Raw genomic sequence first — 14,385 nt, 5'->3', positions numbered from 1 at the left:
TTGACTCCCAAGGAACTTTGGCGAAGATACATGATGGAAGTTTTGAAAATAACAGAAGAAACTCTCCCTATAATTTCAAAAGTTTACTTTACCCCGCCAATGAAAAAATCTGGTACTGTCTCTGATAACTTCCAGATTTTGCAACCTAGAGAAATTCCTAATTTGGATATATCTGCAATCCTTGAACAGCCTGATGAGAACATCGCTGTACCATCCACTTTAATTGTGGTATTTTTGATGGAATCTGATAGAGAGTGGATTTTTAAAAAATACTTCTCCCATCGTACAGAATCTTTTCTGGGCTGTAGACCAGATTTTCCCTGACCTGGCGAGAGTGACGCAGAGAAGACGACAACAATTCCTTCTTTTGAAATCCCAAATTTTGGAATTGGGAGGGCTATTTTTATTGAAATTTCCCTTTAAATGCCTGATTAAATTTCAGGGCAATTCCTATATTTTTTCTCAACCCTCTCAGTTAATTTCCTTTATAACTAGTAAGAAGGATAAAGTGTTGTCTCCTACTTGTGCAAATTGATTGTGTGCTTCTAATATGTGTAACGGGTCTATCAAAGATTGTAACTGCTACCCCTTTATCTTAATTTCCTCTTTGTATAATATTTCCTGAGATTGTGAACATCATTGGATCTCTGTTTGAGGGCTTGATTTAGATGCTTTGTAGCTGATCCCTTTCTTTTAGGGGGATTTTGCCCTAATTGTATATTTCTTTTTTTTCCTTTGATTGTTCAAGCTACAAAGTATGTATATTTCAATTCAAGTGATTCTTGAAATTATTGTAAAAATGAATAAATAGAAAAAAATAATAGGCCGATCTCAATTAAATAGGCCGATCTCAAATAATAATGCACAATAAATATACTAAAATCAACTTCCTAGGACTAAAAAATAAAACAAATTAAAAAATAAAATAAAAAATAATGGGGCTGGTCTCCCACACCTCCAGCTCCTCTACCCCCACCCGCCCACTCCCAGGTCAATCAATTGTTCTTTGAAAAAAACTGCTTCCAGGGCCTCCCTTCCTCTTGCTTCCATCCCAAACCCTAACTCTTACCTTCCAAACCTCTTGTTCCCTTCTGACTGAATGTTCTTTAGCTCAGATCACAGTAGCAGCCTATCACAAACCCAATGCTTCTGCAGTTGCTATGGGAAGTGAACTAGAAGTGTACGCCTTCAACTATAATTTTTTGAATATAACTGGTTATGTCTCAAATTATCTGGGAACACTTTCAGACACCTTTAGATCTGCTCTCAGACACATCTAGAGTTAGCCAAACAACTTATCTGGCTAACCCCAAATTCTAGTCAACCTCACTCTGGAGCACTCCTAATATGCCCCTTTCTTATTTGGCTAAATCTTAGCCAGATAAAGACTTTAACCTAGATGGCAGCACAGTGCCTGACGTGACTCTGTTTTGCTTTGTTGAGCAGAAATGTCTCTTAAGAGAAAAGGGATGGTGAGAGTGTTTCCTACCGTGACCGCTACACCTACAGACCAGCTTTCAATCGCTAAGTTCACGTTTTCCATGTTCCAACAGTATCAGGCACAGAGCCCCACTGGTGAAGCAGGGAGAGGAAGATCTCGCTATGACCCAGGGAGATATCCCTTAGTCCGCCGATGGTCAACCAGTGCTGCCAGGATTAGTTCTGGAATCCACCGATCAGAGTTGGGCGCGGGGTGATAACATCATTCAGGCTGCCTGCATGGAGGGGGCTGCCAGTGGGAGCAGTATACAGCAAACTGTCTCCCCTGAAGAGCTGCTTGCGGTTTCTGGCATGGAGGCCTGAACTGGAGCTAATATTGGGCAATTAGATGCTGCCCCTAGCCAGCATTTAGCCTCCATTTCTGTTGTGGGTGAGTCACCTGTTTCTTCTTTTTCTTTTCCTATTATCAAACCTCTGGTGGTGACTCTTGAAACCCTTTGGGATTTAAGCCAATTTGGCCCAGCCTCTCGACTTTCCCTCAAAATGTTCAGGTCATCTCCAAAAGAATGGATTGCTAGTTTTAGACCTTCAGAGACGTTTTCAGGATCATCCTGAGAAAACTCAAGCCTTGGAAAGAGAAATTCATTCATGATGCTAAGGAAGTTAATGCTGCAATTATACATGACCCGGCTTTTCTTACCAGGAGAGTGGAAAATGTGGAAAACCAACTTCATCATTTAAATTTGAGATTGACTAACTTCCTGAGCAATATGGATGATCTTCCTAGATTTACATTACAGAAGTATTTGATGGACATTTTGCGGATTCCATCCGATCAAATTCCTTCTTTTAATAAGGTCTATTTTTTCCCTTATAAATTAAGATCTGGGCAGGCAACTGTTACTTTAATTCCTATGGTTCCTGGAAATCTTACAGCTTTTTTTGGAACAATCTGCCTGTGAAAATATTGAGAGATCCACGTTACAAGTTTCTTTTATTTATGATCAGGATTTAAGTATAATCATGATTTCCAAGAAAACAAAGAGGTAGGCGATCTATGGTACCGTCAGGTGAACACAAAAGGAATAGATGCCGTTATCTTTTCCAAGTACTTTATTGATGCAGAGACGTTCCAGATAAATTGCCCGACTCAGGCCGAGTTTCGCGGCTTTCTAGCCGCTGCCTCAGGGGCTACAAATAAACAATCAGCATTGAACAAATAAATATCTCACAACAAATATATTATTAAGATCTTATAAATATTAAAAAGAAATTTATATAAATCGATAAACATCCTTTTTAAAAGATCTAAAAGATCTTCATAATGTTTAAAAAGGATGTTTATCGATTTATTTAATCATGATTTCCTACATATGAATGAATTTTTTTTGGAAGAAACTGTTCAGATCTACCCAGACTTAGCCAAAGCCACGCAGGAAAGAAGGAAAGGTTTTTTAGGAATGCACCAAGACGTTTTGGCATTAGGCGCCTCCTTCCTTCTTAGATATCCCTGCAAATGTGTTGTTAAATTACATGCAGACTCTTTTGTGTTTTGTTTTTTTCCAGAGCAGCTTAGGATATTTATAGATGGAAGGTCTAGAAATGAACCAGTATCCTCTCAGAGCTCTGAGTGCATATGTCTGTTATATATGAGGGGAGGACTGGGTTAATGCACTGTGTTACTGCCTTTCTTCTTGTTTATTTCTTATCTCCTCTTAATATTTCCTCCCCTCCCCCTCCCATATATTTGTTGAACATTGTAACGAGAGCAAGATGGTTATTATTTTATATTATATTTCTTCATTTTAAATGTAACTTGCAATGTTATTAGCTCTGATGATGTTTCCGTGCGAAGTTTTTTTTTCTTTGTACTATAAATTGAAATTGCATAAATAATTCACACACATACATCGGGCTTAATTTGTGGGGGAATGGCCTGGGACAAAGTTCTGGCACTTCTTTTCATATTTAAAAGGCAAAGCAGCAAGCTCGCTCTTCTCCAGCTCCTCCACTTCAGGCAGCCTGCAGGGAAGAGGAGGAGAAAGAGTGAGCTGGCAGGGACAGGGCAGATAACAACTAATCTGCTCCCTAGTTAAGCCCCTCCCCTCCTTTCTACAGGCAACAGGAGGGGAAGGGGTGTTACTAAAGCAGAAACTGCAGAGGAAAGAACAAACACAAAAAGAGGTTGAATTAGCACAAGTTTGAAACTTATGTGCAATGGTGCCAGTCATGAAGACTTCAACCTTGATCTTGATGATTGGCACTACAGCTCACAAGTTTCTAACTTGTGCTAATTCATCAAGGCAGAACAAGCCAGAATGTTATTCTGCCACCTTTTTTCCAGGACCCGAGGCAGCAGAGTAGAGCTGGTGGTGTAATTCAGTTCTAGCTCCCCTGCAGAAATGGAGCAGAGCTGATAGTGGCGTGCATCATTTTTGGCTCCAGAGGAAGCAAAGCAGAGTGTGTTGGAGCTGCTTACTCTGAGATGGAGCAGTCATGTAGCTTTGATTTTTGTGCAATTTCCTGGTACAACTCAAGAGGCTCTGAGGGATAATGGCCCAAGGTCAAAGAGACACTGAGGCAAATGCCTGTCAGTTTCAGTGCTTCTGCCACCACTGGGTGTGTCAGCTTCTTGACCAGGTTGTAGTTTATCATGCTGGCTTCTTGGCCTCCACTGCCTCTGCTGCTGGTGATCACACTAGGGGATGGGGAAGAGAATGAAGTGAACAGAGGAAAGCAGAGTGAGGAGAAAAGCAAGAAAGGAAATAAAGAGATGTTGAGGAGGGATACAATGAGTGAGGAGATTAGATGGAGAGGAGGGCAGGTGAGTGAGGGGACTGGTGGGGCTATGAGTTGTATGGTGAGGGGATTAGAGGGACTGTGAGAAAAGAGTAAGGGCAGTCTGTGAATGAAGTGATAGGAGAAGGCATGGAAAAAGTAAATGAGGGGACGTAAAAATATAGGAGGATGTGTGATGGGGAGGGGGTGAGTGAGGATTGCACATGTTTCTGGTCCCTTCCTTCCCTGAGGAGACACTTTTGAATTTCAGACCTTCCCTCACCCTGTCTGAGGAGGCTGAGAAGAGCTGATGGGCATGCTAGTCTGTCCCACCCCTCAAAGCAGAGGATAGCCAATTGATTTCGGATCAAAGAGGAGGCCTGTACCTTACTGATCAAGGAAGAGGAAGAAGAGGAGGAGGAGATGCTGAAGAACATTTTTGGGTACTTGCCAGGTTCTTATGACATGGATTGGCCACTGTTGGAAACAGGATGCTGGGCTTGATGGACCCTTGGTCTGACCCAGTATGGCATGTTCTTATGTTCCAGGATGGAGGAATTAGTGACCATCGGAGATGAGACTTGGGAGCTCTAGGACCATTGGGGAGAGATGAAGAAGATTACTGGAGGAATCATGGCGGATTGGGGGATGGACATGGATGGAGAACCAGAATCACCAGGGCAGAGAGTAGAAGGAGGAGACAAGTAGACAAAAAAGGCCCCATTCTAATCACACTTCTGCTCTTTATCTCAGTGACCATCCATTCATAGCCCCCCAACAGTGTTCAACACCAGTTGCCCTTCACCTGCCAGTGCTTACTGAGCACTGATAGGTGAAGAATGATTAGAGGTTAAACACTGGTAGGGGCTAGGGATGGAGGATCACTGGATAAGGAGGCGAAGGAGGGTGAAAAGTATTTTTACATATGTGGAACTGGTCCCCTCCCCCCACACAGGTCACAGCCTATTCTGGCTCCACACCCCTGAATCCGTCTGCACCCTCCCCCACACTTCCACTTCTTGTTTGTCTACAAATTAAGCCCTGTGATTTTATATACATATATATATATATATATATATTCACACACACACACACATATATACATAGATAGATACTGTAGACAGATATAGATATTTTTTCGGAATACTTGCTCTTATCTTTAATCTACTGATCCCACTGCCTTTCAGAAGTTGAACTAGGGACCAATTTAAGAGATCCCTGGTACATGCTATGTGAAAATCTTTAGTAATAGAGAGGGGGATTCATTAATCCTGGAATAATTTATGCCCACAGGATTAAATGTATTGGAGTTTCTTAGCTGATTCTAGAACTAAGGTTGAACATAGTGAAGGGAAGAGAGATTAAAGCCAGACGAACCCAGAAGTGAGCAAAATATTAACTAATTCAAGAGTGAAAGTACCTGTGTTTGAAACATGGTAGGAGTTTCATTCATATATTCAGTAGGAAAAGAAACAAATGTACTTTTACCTATTATTGTGCCCTAACACAAATTAATAACCAAAAAGCGCAAGTTTTTTTTTTCCCACTGTTAACCGATTTGATATTAACATGGTTTATGCCTTTATGTGCAGACTTTTTAAAATTAAAAAAACATGCTTGTAAGTTTCAACTTTTCTCCCCACCTGCAGAATACCTTTCCCCATTGCGCACAAAAGTGTGCATGAAATCAGATTACCTGCAAACTTCTATATTTACTGGGCCCTGGGCTATTTTTTAACAGCAATTTATGTGCATTAAACCGTGTATTACTCACATAAATGGCTTTGAAAATTCACCTCTAAGCAAGCAAAGATTGGAGTTACATTTAAATGTGAACTAAGACCTATATTTTCTTTAGAAAATGACCCCCTAATTCTGTTTTTGATGATAAATGGTTATTACTCATTTTGAAACCTTATTTCCACTTTTGTCGGTCATACAGATCCATAAAAGGTCAAAAGCTGGATTTTTTTTTTCATTAAATAAACTTTCCATTTCTTTACAATGGAAAAACACTTTACATTTCATACCATGCTATTTTTTCTGACCCCAAAGTAAGGCAAAAGCAAATCTTGTTTAATTCAAGCCAACTGAATGTTCTTTGTCTGACAAAATGTTTCTTTCAGTGCATTTACTATTTATTAAAATAATTGATAGTAATGAAGAACAAAGATTGCTGGGACTGCAAGGACTGCACTCTTTCTTTTTCAAAGGCAAAGAACTAAAATGCTTTCCAATTTTCTGATGTCCATGGGGCACTCCATAATAAATCTTAAATAACTTTAATGATTTATACAATAAAGATTATTAAGAAAAAGAAGGATGACAGGCTAGTGTTGAAACAGCTATATTAAGGGTTTCCATGCTGTATGCCATATTTGCTTACATAAACCAAGTTGAATAGTTCCTATATTCTTCCACAGCTTATGAAAATCACTGCTCCTTACACAACGAGCACATCTGGAATTGTTCCTCATGCAACTGGCAGGGTAATGAGCTCAAAACAAGACTCATGCATCTTAGTTGCCAGGGCCAACTGAAACTGTAATTTTAAATAAGATTTTCTGAAAGTCAGAAAACCAAGTTTTCTCTAAGTTTCACTTTTTTATCACTAGGGTAACAAGGTATTGCCTAGCTTTCATTAGCAAGAGTGAATTCACCTCCGGTTTCTGCTTTAGAATGACATGTTACTAGTTTTCCTCCAAAATCTTTTTCTATAAAGTTTTGAGTCATTGGATAGTTTATTCCATAGTTCATGAAATATTTCTCTTTCATACCTTACCATCCCAGTATGATTCTGGAATGGGGATGTGATCGACACGTGCACTGTATATTTTTCTTGTTCTATAGAATTCGGCTGTCAGTTCTGGAAAGTTTCTGTTCAGATCCAGATTCTGTGTATTTTGCCGTCCATTTGTCCATCCATTGTAACCAGCTCCCTGTAAGTGTACAATAAGTAATACAGTTAGAAAGCTCGGTATCTCTTATTCATGACATCGTTTCTAGTAAACACTGACCCAAATATCTGGAAAACAATAAAAATTAAAGTATATAGACATAATAGGGTAGATATTGACAGGCCAGCTGGCTAAGTAACTTAACCAGATTACACTTATACAGCTAAGTTACAAGGATATTCAAGGCATGGCTATGTCGCTGGATATCTGTATACAAACGGGTCTTAGCCAGATAAGCCTAGATGTGCTCAATAGCAAGTCTAGACAGTCATATACAGCTAAGTCCCAAAATCACGACTTAGCTGGATAAGTTATCCGACTCGCTAGCACCGTCCCGATCCTCCCACTGTCTGCCCACCTTTTATCTGGCTAACTAGATAACCAGATAAGTGTCTTATCTGGCTATATAGTGGCTGCTGAACTTGAGCGGATAAGTCCTACTTATCCAGCTATCTGCCAGTTGAATATACGCCCCAATACTTTGAGGCAGATGTATTATTGTGAGGAAAACTTTGCAAACACAGTTTTTTGTGTAAAAATGAGAAATAGTGTGCATTACTTGCAATAGCATGCACTATATCTGTTGTAATGTGCAAAAATGTGTCTGTGTGGATCCTTGGACTGAGTGGGAGTTGGCGCTACCTGTGGGGAGGAGCCCCACAGGTCTCCAGCATTGGTAGACAAAGCTGAGAGAAAGCAGAGGCCCAGCTGGAGCTTCACCACTACCAGACCACGTTTCCCTTAGGTTGAGCCCTCAAGTGTCGGGGCTGGCTGGACTTAGGTGGGGCCTCTGCAGCGATGGAAGGCCGGGTGAAGAGATGAAACCAGTGCACAGGTTGGAGGCAGGAGTAGGCAGTAGCTCAAGGCCGTAGGTCAGTCAACGGTCGAAGCAAGCGGTGTAGCTCATGGTCGAGTTCCAGGCAAGGTTCGTGGCAGGCGGCGTAGCTCGATGTCAAGTTCCAGGCAAGGGTCGTGGCAGGTGGCGTAGCTTTTTGTCAAGGTCCAGTCCAAAGTCAAAGCCAAAATCAGTCCGAGGAATGAAGGAGTAGGATGAGGAACACAGAAGGCAGGAAGGTAGGAACACTGGAATGCAGGAATGAAGGAATACAGGAATATAGGAACGCAGGAGTGGAAATCCACTACTCTGAGCGAGGAGATCTATTGCGAAGGCACTGGAGGGGTGACCAGGAAGTCCTTAAATACTGTTGAGCCAATGATGTCAGCAAGGAGGGCCGTGGAGCACTTCCCACTGTAAGCCCTTTAAATCTGGAGGAGGGGCGCGTGCGCGCCTAGGGAGTCACATTGCAGGAGCGGAGTCAGCAGCATCCTGCTGCCTCAGAGAGGGAGTGCAACGGTGCTGGCGGCGTCTGTGGCACCTGAGCGCAGCAACACTCAGGGCCATGGAGGAGGAGTGGTACGTTGGCAGTGACTCCCCGCTGCCATGAGGGAGCCCGGGTCAGGCTTCACTGCGTTGTCAGGTGAGTGAGGCCCGGCCGCAGAGCACTGCGGCCGGCAAGCGTAACAGTACCCCGTCCTCTAAACCCTCCTCCTGAGGGTTTCAGCTTCCTGGAATGGGACACATGGAATTGCTTGATGAGACCTTTATCCAAGATATTGGCAACAGGCTCCCAGGTGTTCTCCTCCGGGCCATATCCTTCCCAGGACAGGAGGTACTCCCATCTCATCTCCTTACATCCAAGACCTCTCGTACTTGAAATGTGGTATCTGACTCTGAAGCAATCTCCTGTGGCTGAGGCAACTTCTGAGAGGGCCAAGAGTATCAAAGGCTTGAGGAGGGATACATGGAGGACGTTATGAACCCCTAAAGAACTTGGCAGGCGTAGCTGGTACGTCACAGGCCCAATCTGTTTGATGATGGGAAAAGGCCCAATGTATCTGGGTGCTAGGCACATAGATGGTAGCCTAAGCTGGATATGGCAAGTACTGAGCCAGGATCCTTCTGTTCCAGTTCTGTTCCTGACTCGTCCCTGCATCCTAGTTCCTGTTCCTGCTTGTTCCTGTGTTTGTCTGTCTGTCTACTCGGACCTGTCTTACTGGTACTGATCTCTGCCTGTTCCTGACCTGCCTGCCTGCCACCTGCCTCAAAGACCACAGTCTTTTCCATACCTGCCTGCCTGCCGCCTGCCTCAAAGACCACAGTCTGTTCCTGACCTGCCTGCCTGCCGCCTGCCTCAAGACCTCAGCCTGCCTTCGACTTCATCTGACCTCCGGTGCCTGACCCCTGCTTTGCCTAACCACTCTCGGACTGACCTCTGGACATTGACCTTTCGCCTGCCTGACCGTGTCTCAAAATTCTGGCTCTGTTCCTCGCCTTGTCATCACCAACTCTGTTCTGGTTCTCCCTGCTCAAACCAGTTGCCATCCTTGAACCCGATCGCGCTCCCCCTATCTCCATGGGCACGCCGGACTTTCACTCTCCTAGGAAACCCTGCGAGGCCCATCTAAGTCCAAGCGGTCCGGGTCCCTACGGGCTCCTCCCGGGGGGGACCTCAGGCTTCCAGTGGTGAAGCTCTTCCTAGCCTCTGTCTCCTCCAGTGCTCCGCCCCCTGGGGGCAGTTACCTCCTGTTCCCTTTCAGGAGGTGTTCCATCTCTGCCCCAGGCCAAGGGTCCACCCCCGAGTGCAACAACGCAGACCTTTCGCCAGGCCAACAATATACAATAAACTTGTCTGATATCTCTTATGCAAGATAATAAGCAGGTATAAAATTATGTGAGTAAATTGGGATTAATGTGTCTTTTAAAATAGCAGCTGTAACATTTGGCCATCTGCGGTGGCACCTACAGCCAGCCTCACTCACCCTTGGGTCGTGCATGCACTGATGCGCTCAGACGCAGCCATCTTCGAGTTGGCCTCTCTTTCTGGGTGTGCGAGTGAGCTCCTTTACTCTAGATATAGGACCCACGGCGGGAACCTGGCTGCGGCACCAGCTGATAATGTTGGCAGGACTTTGGCATTTAAGCCTCCTGCTCACAGGTGCTGGTGTCTCAGCAACACGTCCTCCTGCCGTGCAGTGCTCATTGCTAGATCTTTTCTTTGCTGCTCTGTTCCAGTCTTTGTCCCGGCCTCATTGTTCCAATCCTTGTACTTGCCTTTCCCGTTCCAGTCCCTGTCTTTGCTTTGTCCTTTCCAGTACGTGGATCCACCTTGTCCTTGCCCCTGTTTTGTCTCTGCCCTTCTTTGCCCTTGCTTCCTCGGATTGATCTCTTGTTGCCTGACCTCAGCCCAAATCCTGACTCTGCCTGAATGCCACCTGCCCTGACCTCAGCCCGGATCCCAATTCTGTCTGATTGCCACATGTCCTGACCTCTGCTTGTATCCAATGTCACCTGATTGCCATAGTCCTGATATTCTCAGGACACAAGGGCTCAACCTGCTGGGGAAGAGGCTTATATAGGGGAAGCCTTCATCTCAGTCCCAGCCTGAGCCTGTCTGCCTAATGTGGGCATGGGCACAAGCTATTCTATGTGCTGAGCAGTACCAACAACACCACAGTCCAGAGACTCACAATCTGTGACAGCAAATGAGTGTGTAAATGATGGCTCCAACCTGGAACACCCCTAGACGCCTCCTTTTTATTTACGTACATATAAGCGTGAAATGCGTGCATTTGTTTTATGTTTATAAAATGGCATTTACGCAAGCAGATGCTACTTAATCATGTATATGCTCATTTTTGTGCATGTAACTCTTTGAAAATTCATCCCTGTATGCGCATACTTTTATGTGCATGGGGAGATATATTCCAGGGGGTGCAGTCTGGGCAGGGTTGGGACTTGCCTGCATACTTTTTAATTTTAAACAGTATGATGGTAACTTTCAAACCGGCATGCGGACACATATTTGTATACATATGTCAGCCTGCATCCATAGACGCGGCCATTTTATAACATAAGAACATAAGAAATTGCCATGCTGGGTCAGACCAAGGGTCCATCAAGCCCAGCATCCTGTTTCAAACAGAGGCCAAACCAGGCCACAAGAACCTGGCAATTAACCAAACACTAAGAAGATCCCATGCTACTGATGCAATTAATAGCAGTGGCTATTCCCTAAGTAAACTTGATTAATAGCAGATAAGGGACTTCTCCTCCAAGAACTTATCCAAACCTTTTTTAAATCAAACTCCACTAATTGCACTAACCACATCCTCTGGCAACAAATTCCAGAGCTTTATTGTGCGTTGAGTGAAAAAGAATTTTCTCTGATTAGTCTTAATTGTGCTACTTGCTAACTTCATGGAATGCCCCCTAGTCCTTCTATTATTCAAAAATGTAAATAACCGATTCACATCTACTTGTTCAAGACCTCTCATGATCTTAAAGACCTCTATCATATCCCCCCTCAGCCATCTCTTCTCCAAGCTGAACAGCCCTAACCTCTTCAGCCTTTCCTCATAGGGGAGCTGTTCCATCCCCTTTATCATTTTGGTTGCCCTTCTCTGTACCTTCTCCATCGCAACTATATCTTTTTTGAGATGTGGTGACCAGAATTGTACACAGTATTCAAGGTGCGGTCTCACCATGGAGCGATATAGAGGCATTATGACATTTTCCGTTCTATTCACCATTCCCTTCCTAATAATTCCCAACATTCTGTTTGCTTTTTTGACTGCCGCAGCACACTGAACCGACAATTTTAAAGTATTATCCACTATGAGGCCTAGATCTTTTTCCTGGATGGTAGCTCCTAATATGGAACCTAACATCGTGTAACTACAGCAACGGTTATTTTTCCCTGTATGCAACCTTGCACTTGTCCACATTAAATTTCATCTGCCATTTGGATGCGTGCATTTTATAAAATAGTCTGGCCAATGGGCACATGTGCGCCAAATTTTAAAGGGTGCGCATGCATGTGCACATAAATCCCACTTCTACCACATAAACAGGGGATTTTAAAAGGGGCGCGCACTGATGCCATTCCCAGTTTTACCAGTTCATTCCCCAGTTTGCCATTTAAGATATAGGTCCTCCAAACCCACCTTGTTTAATAGCCTTCAATTCTCCCAGTTAGCCCCAACCCTGAAAGCCCCACAGATCTGCCTGGTTTTCTTTATTTTTTAACTTACACATCAGCCATAGCAGAAGTAAAGTTATGCGGCAGGGGACCTTGGTGTGCTCTGAAACACCCATGCCCCACCCCTTTTTGAAACCTTTGGGGATGTGCGCTCTGTGGGAGATACACACGTATCCAGGCGGCTTTTAAAATCTGCTTGGTGCACATGAGCCTGACCTAGTCACACATCCCTTAATTCATTCGCATGCCAGGCTTTTAAAATCTACCTCTATGCATGCAAATTCTAGCAGCAAAACTACATACACCAAATAGCAGGTATAATTCCGTGCACATAGCTTCACTGGGATAATTTTCAAAGTGGACTTATGCATGTTAGTTCACTTTAAAAACTGGTGTAACTTATGCATATATTTGCCCACTTACTTATGTGTAATGTTACACAATTTCCCACAAAATATATAACCATTCTACATAGAACAAATGAGTAAAAACTCACACCACACCTCCTGAACTTCTAATAGTGGCAATCCTTTAGAGAAATAACTTATACTTTCATTTGTATAAGCTGTGTGCGTGCACATGGGCTTTTTAAATTCCTCTACAGGATTGCTCTTGTGTTCATAGATGGGAGTTTCAAATCACAACACTAATACAGATTTTATGATTGTCTGATTAATAATAAAAAGGAAAGCCACAGGGTTTGCACAGTTAATCATTTAGGGGTGAAGATTTGTCCTCTTTTTTGTTGCTGGTGTTTACCAGAACATAACTGAGACCTATGGGACATAAACTGAAAGGTCATTCTGTCTGCCATGTAAATACTTGCCTATTTTCATATTTCGTTTTAGATTATACTGTCTGTCAGTTTCATATATAGTTAAAGTGTCCTATTAATACATGGAAATAGTGCATAGAACTACTACTACTACTGCTGCTGCTACTATTTATCATTTCTAAAGCATTACTAGACAGATACACATAAGAGACAGCCCCTGCTCCAAACATACATGACAAATGAGAATATGGGAAGTGTTTTTATTGTACCAAAGTGATCAGGATTTAAAAGCAGCCTCAAAAGGGTTCATCTTTAGACTGATTTGATATGGCCTGAAAGATAGCATGATGTACCAACTCAGGAAGCATATGGCATAACAAAGTGGAGAGCGTGGTGCCAGGAGGTGGTGGTGGAGGAGAGGGCACAAATAAGAGCAACTTACCCAATGAATGGAATTCATAAGGAAAGCTTAGGTTTACAGGTTAAAGTGCAATTATCTACTTATGTTTCAATAATTTGACTAATATCGTTGGCCTTGCTTTGGTTTTTCATTCTTAGGTGGACCAGGTCCCAATTCCTTGCTCTAGGGAGTGGCAGAGTCATCATGCCTTCAAAATATTGGGATTAGTGAGGATTGCAGGCTGCCCTGGTAGTTGTAGAAAGGTCCAAGCAAGTACATCTTATCAGGGAGGCAGCAATAGTACATCATGTCTAATATTGTTTATTGCAATGCCTGGTACATGTGTCTAGCTACAAGTGTGACCTTCATATCTGAAAAACTACCACAAATTACAACACTTTAACAGAAATAATCGACAAAAACCTTTACCTCTTCAGCAGCAATATCATACCCATCTGGGTTCATTGAAGGCAGAAAATGAATTCTAGTAGTATTTATCAAAGTTTGGATTCTTTCATTTCCAAGTAGATACTCTGAGCACAAATACTGAGCAAGGTATATCAGCAGCTCTTTCCCGACAACTTCATTTCCATGCATGTTTCCAATATACCTGAATTCTGGCTTAACTGTGAAGAAATACATTTAAACATAATTTACTTGAAAGGGATAATATATACCTTAGAAAGGTCCCTCATCAAACCTAACTGTTAGCCTTACAGTATTGCCAAACATAACTGGAAGACACTCATGTTTCTTAAAATATTTTTTTAGTTTAAGGAGATTTTGGATGAGTAAAGCTGATGCTGAGTTAGTTGCTCATGCTAGATCTTCCATTGGCAGGGGTGGGGATGGTATGACCATGAAAATCTTGAAACAGACCAATATTTGTATGCCGTCAAATAAGGGTGGATAGACAATGCTAAAGTGATATTGAAGAGAAAACTGCTGTTAAAAGCACAAACCCTTGAAGGTCTTTTGATGGAATGGCACATATTA

General features: G+C 42.8%; 1 protein-coding gene across 2 annotated transcripts in view; it reads right to left on the bottom strand.

Annotated features, from left to right (window-relative positions):
- The window catches only part of CPZ (carboxypeptidase Z), a 152,304-nt gene that overhangs the window by 47,354 nt on the left and 90,565 nt on the right, over positions 1-14,385 (bottom strand). For both annotated transcript variants that reach the window (XM_029591839.1, XM_029591848.1), the window contains 2 exons: positions 13,819-14,015; positions 6,996-7,157 (listed from right to left, as the gene is read on the bottom strand). In XM_029591839.1, coding sequence (XP_029447699.1) covers positions 6,996-7,157; positions 13,819-14,015 — 359 coding nt within the window. The remainder of the gene's footprint in view (positions 1-6,995; positions 7,158-13,818; positions 14,016-14,385) is intronic.

This window comes from Rhinatrema bivittatum, chromosome 1 (genome assembly GCF_901001135.1).
Source record: "Rhinatrema bivittatum chromosome 1, aRhiBiv1.1, whole genome shotgun sequence".
NCBI lineage: Eukaryota > Metazoa > Chordata > Amphibia > Gymnophiona > Rhinatrematidae > Rhinatrema > Rhinatrema bivittatum.
Note: the sequence above shows the minus strand (reverse complement) of the source record. Positions and strands in the feature narration are given on the sequence as shown.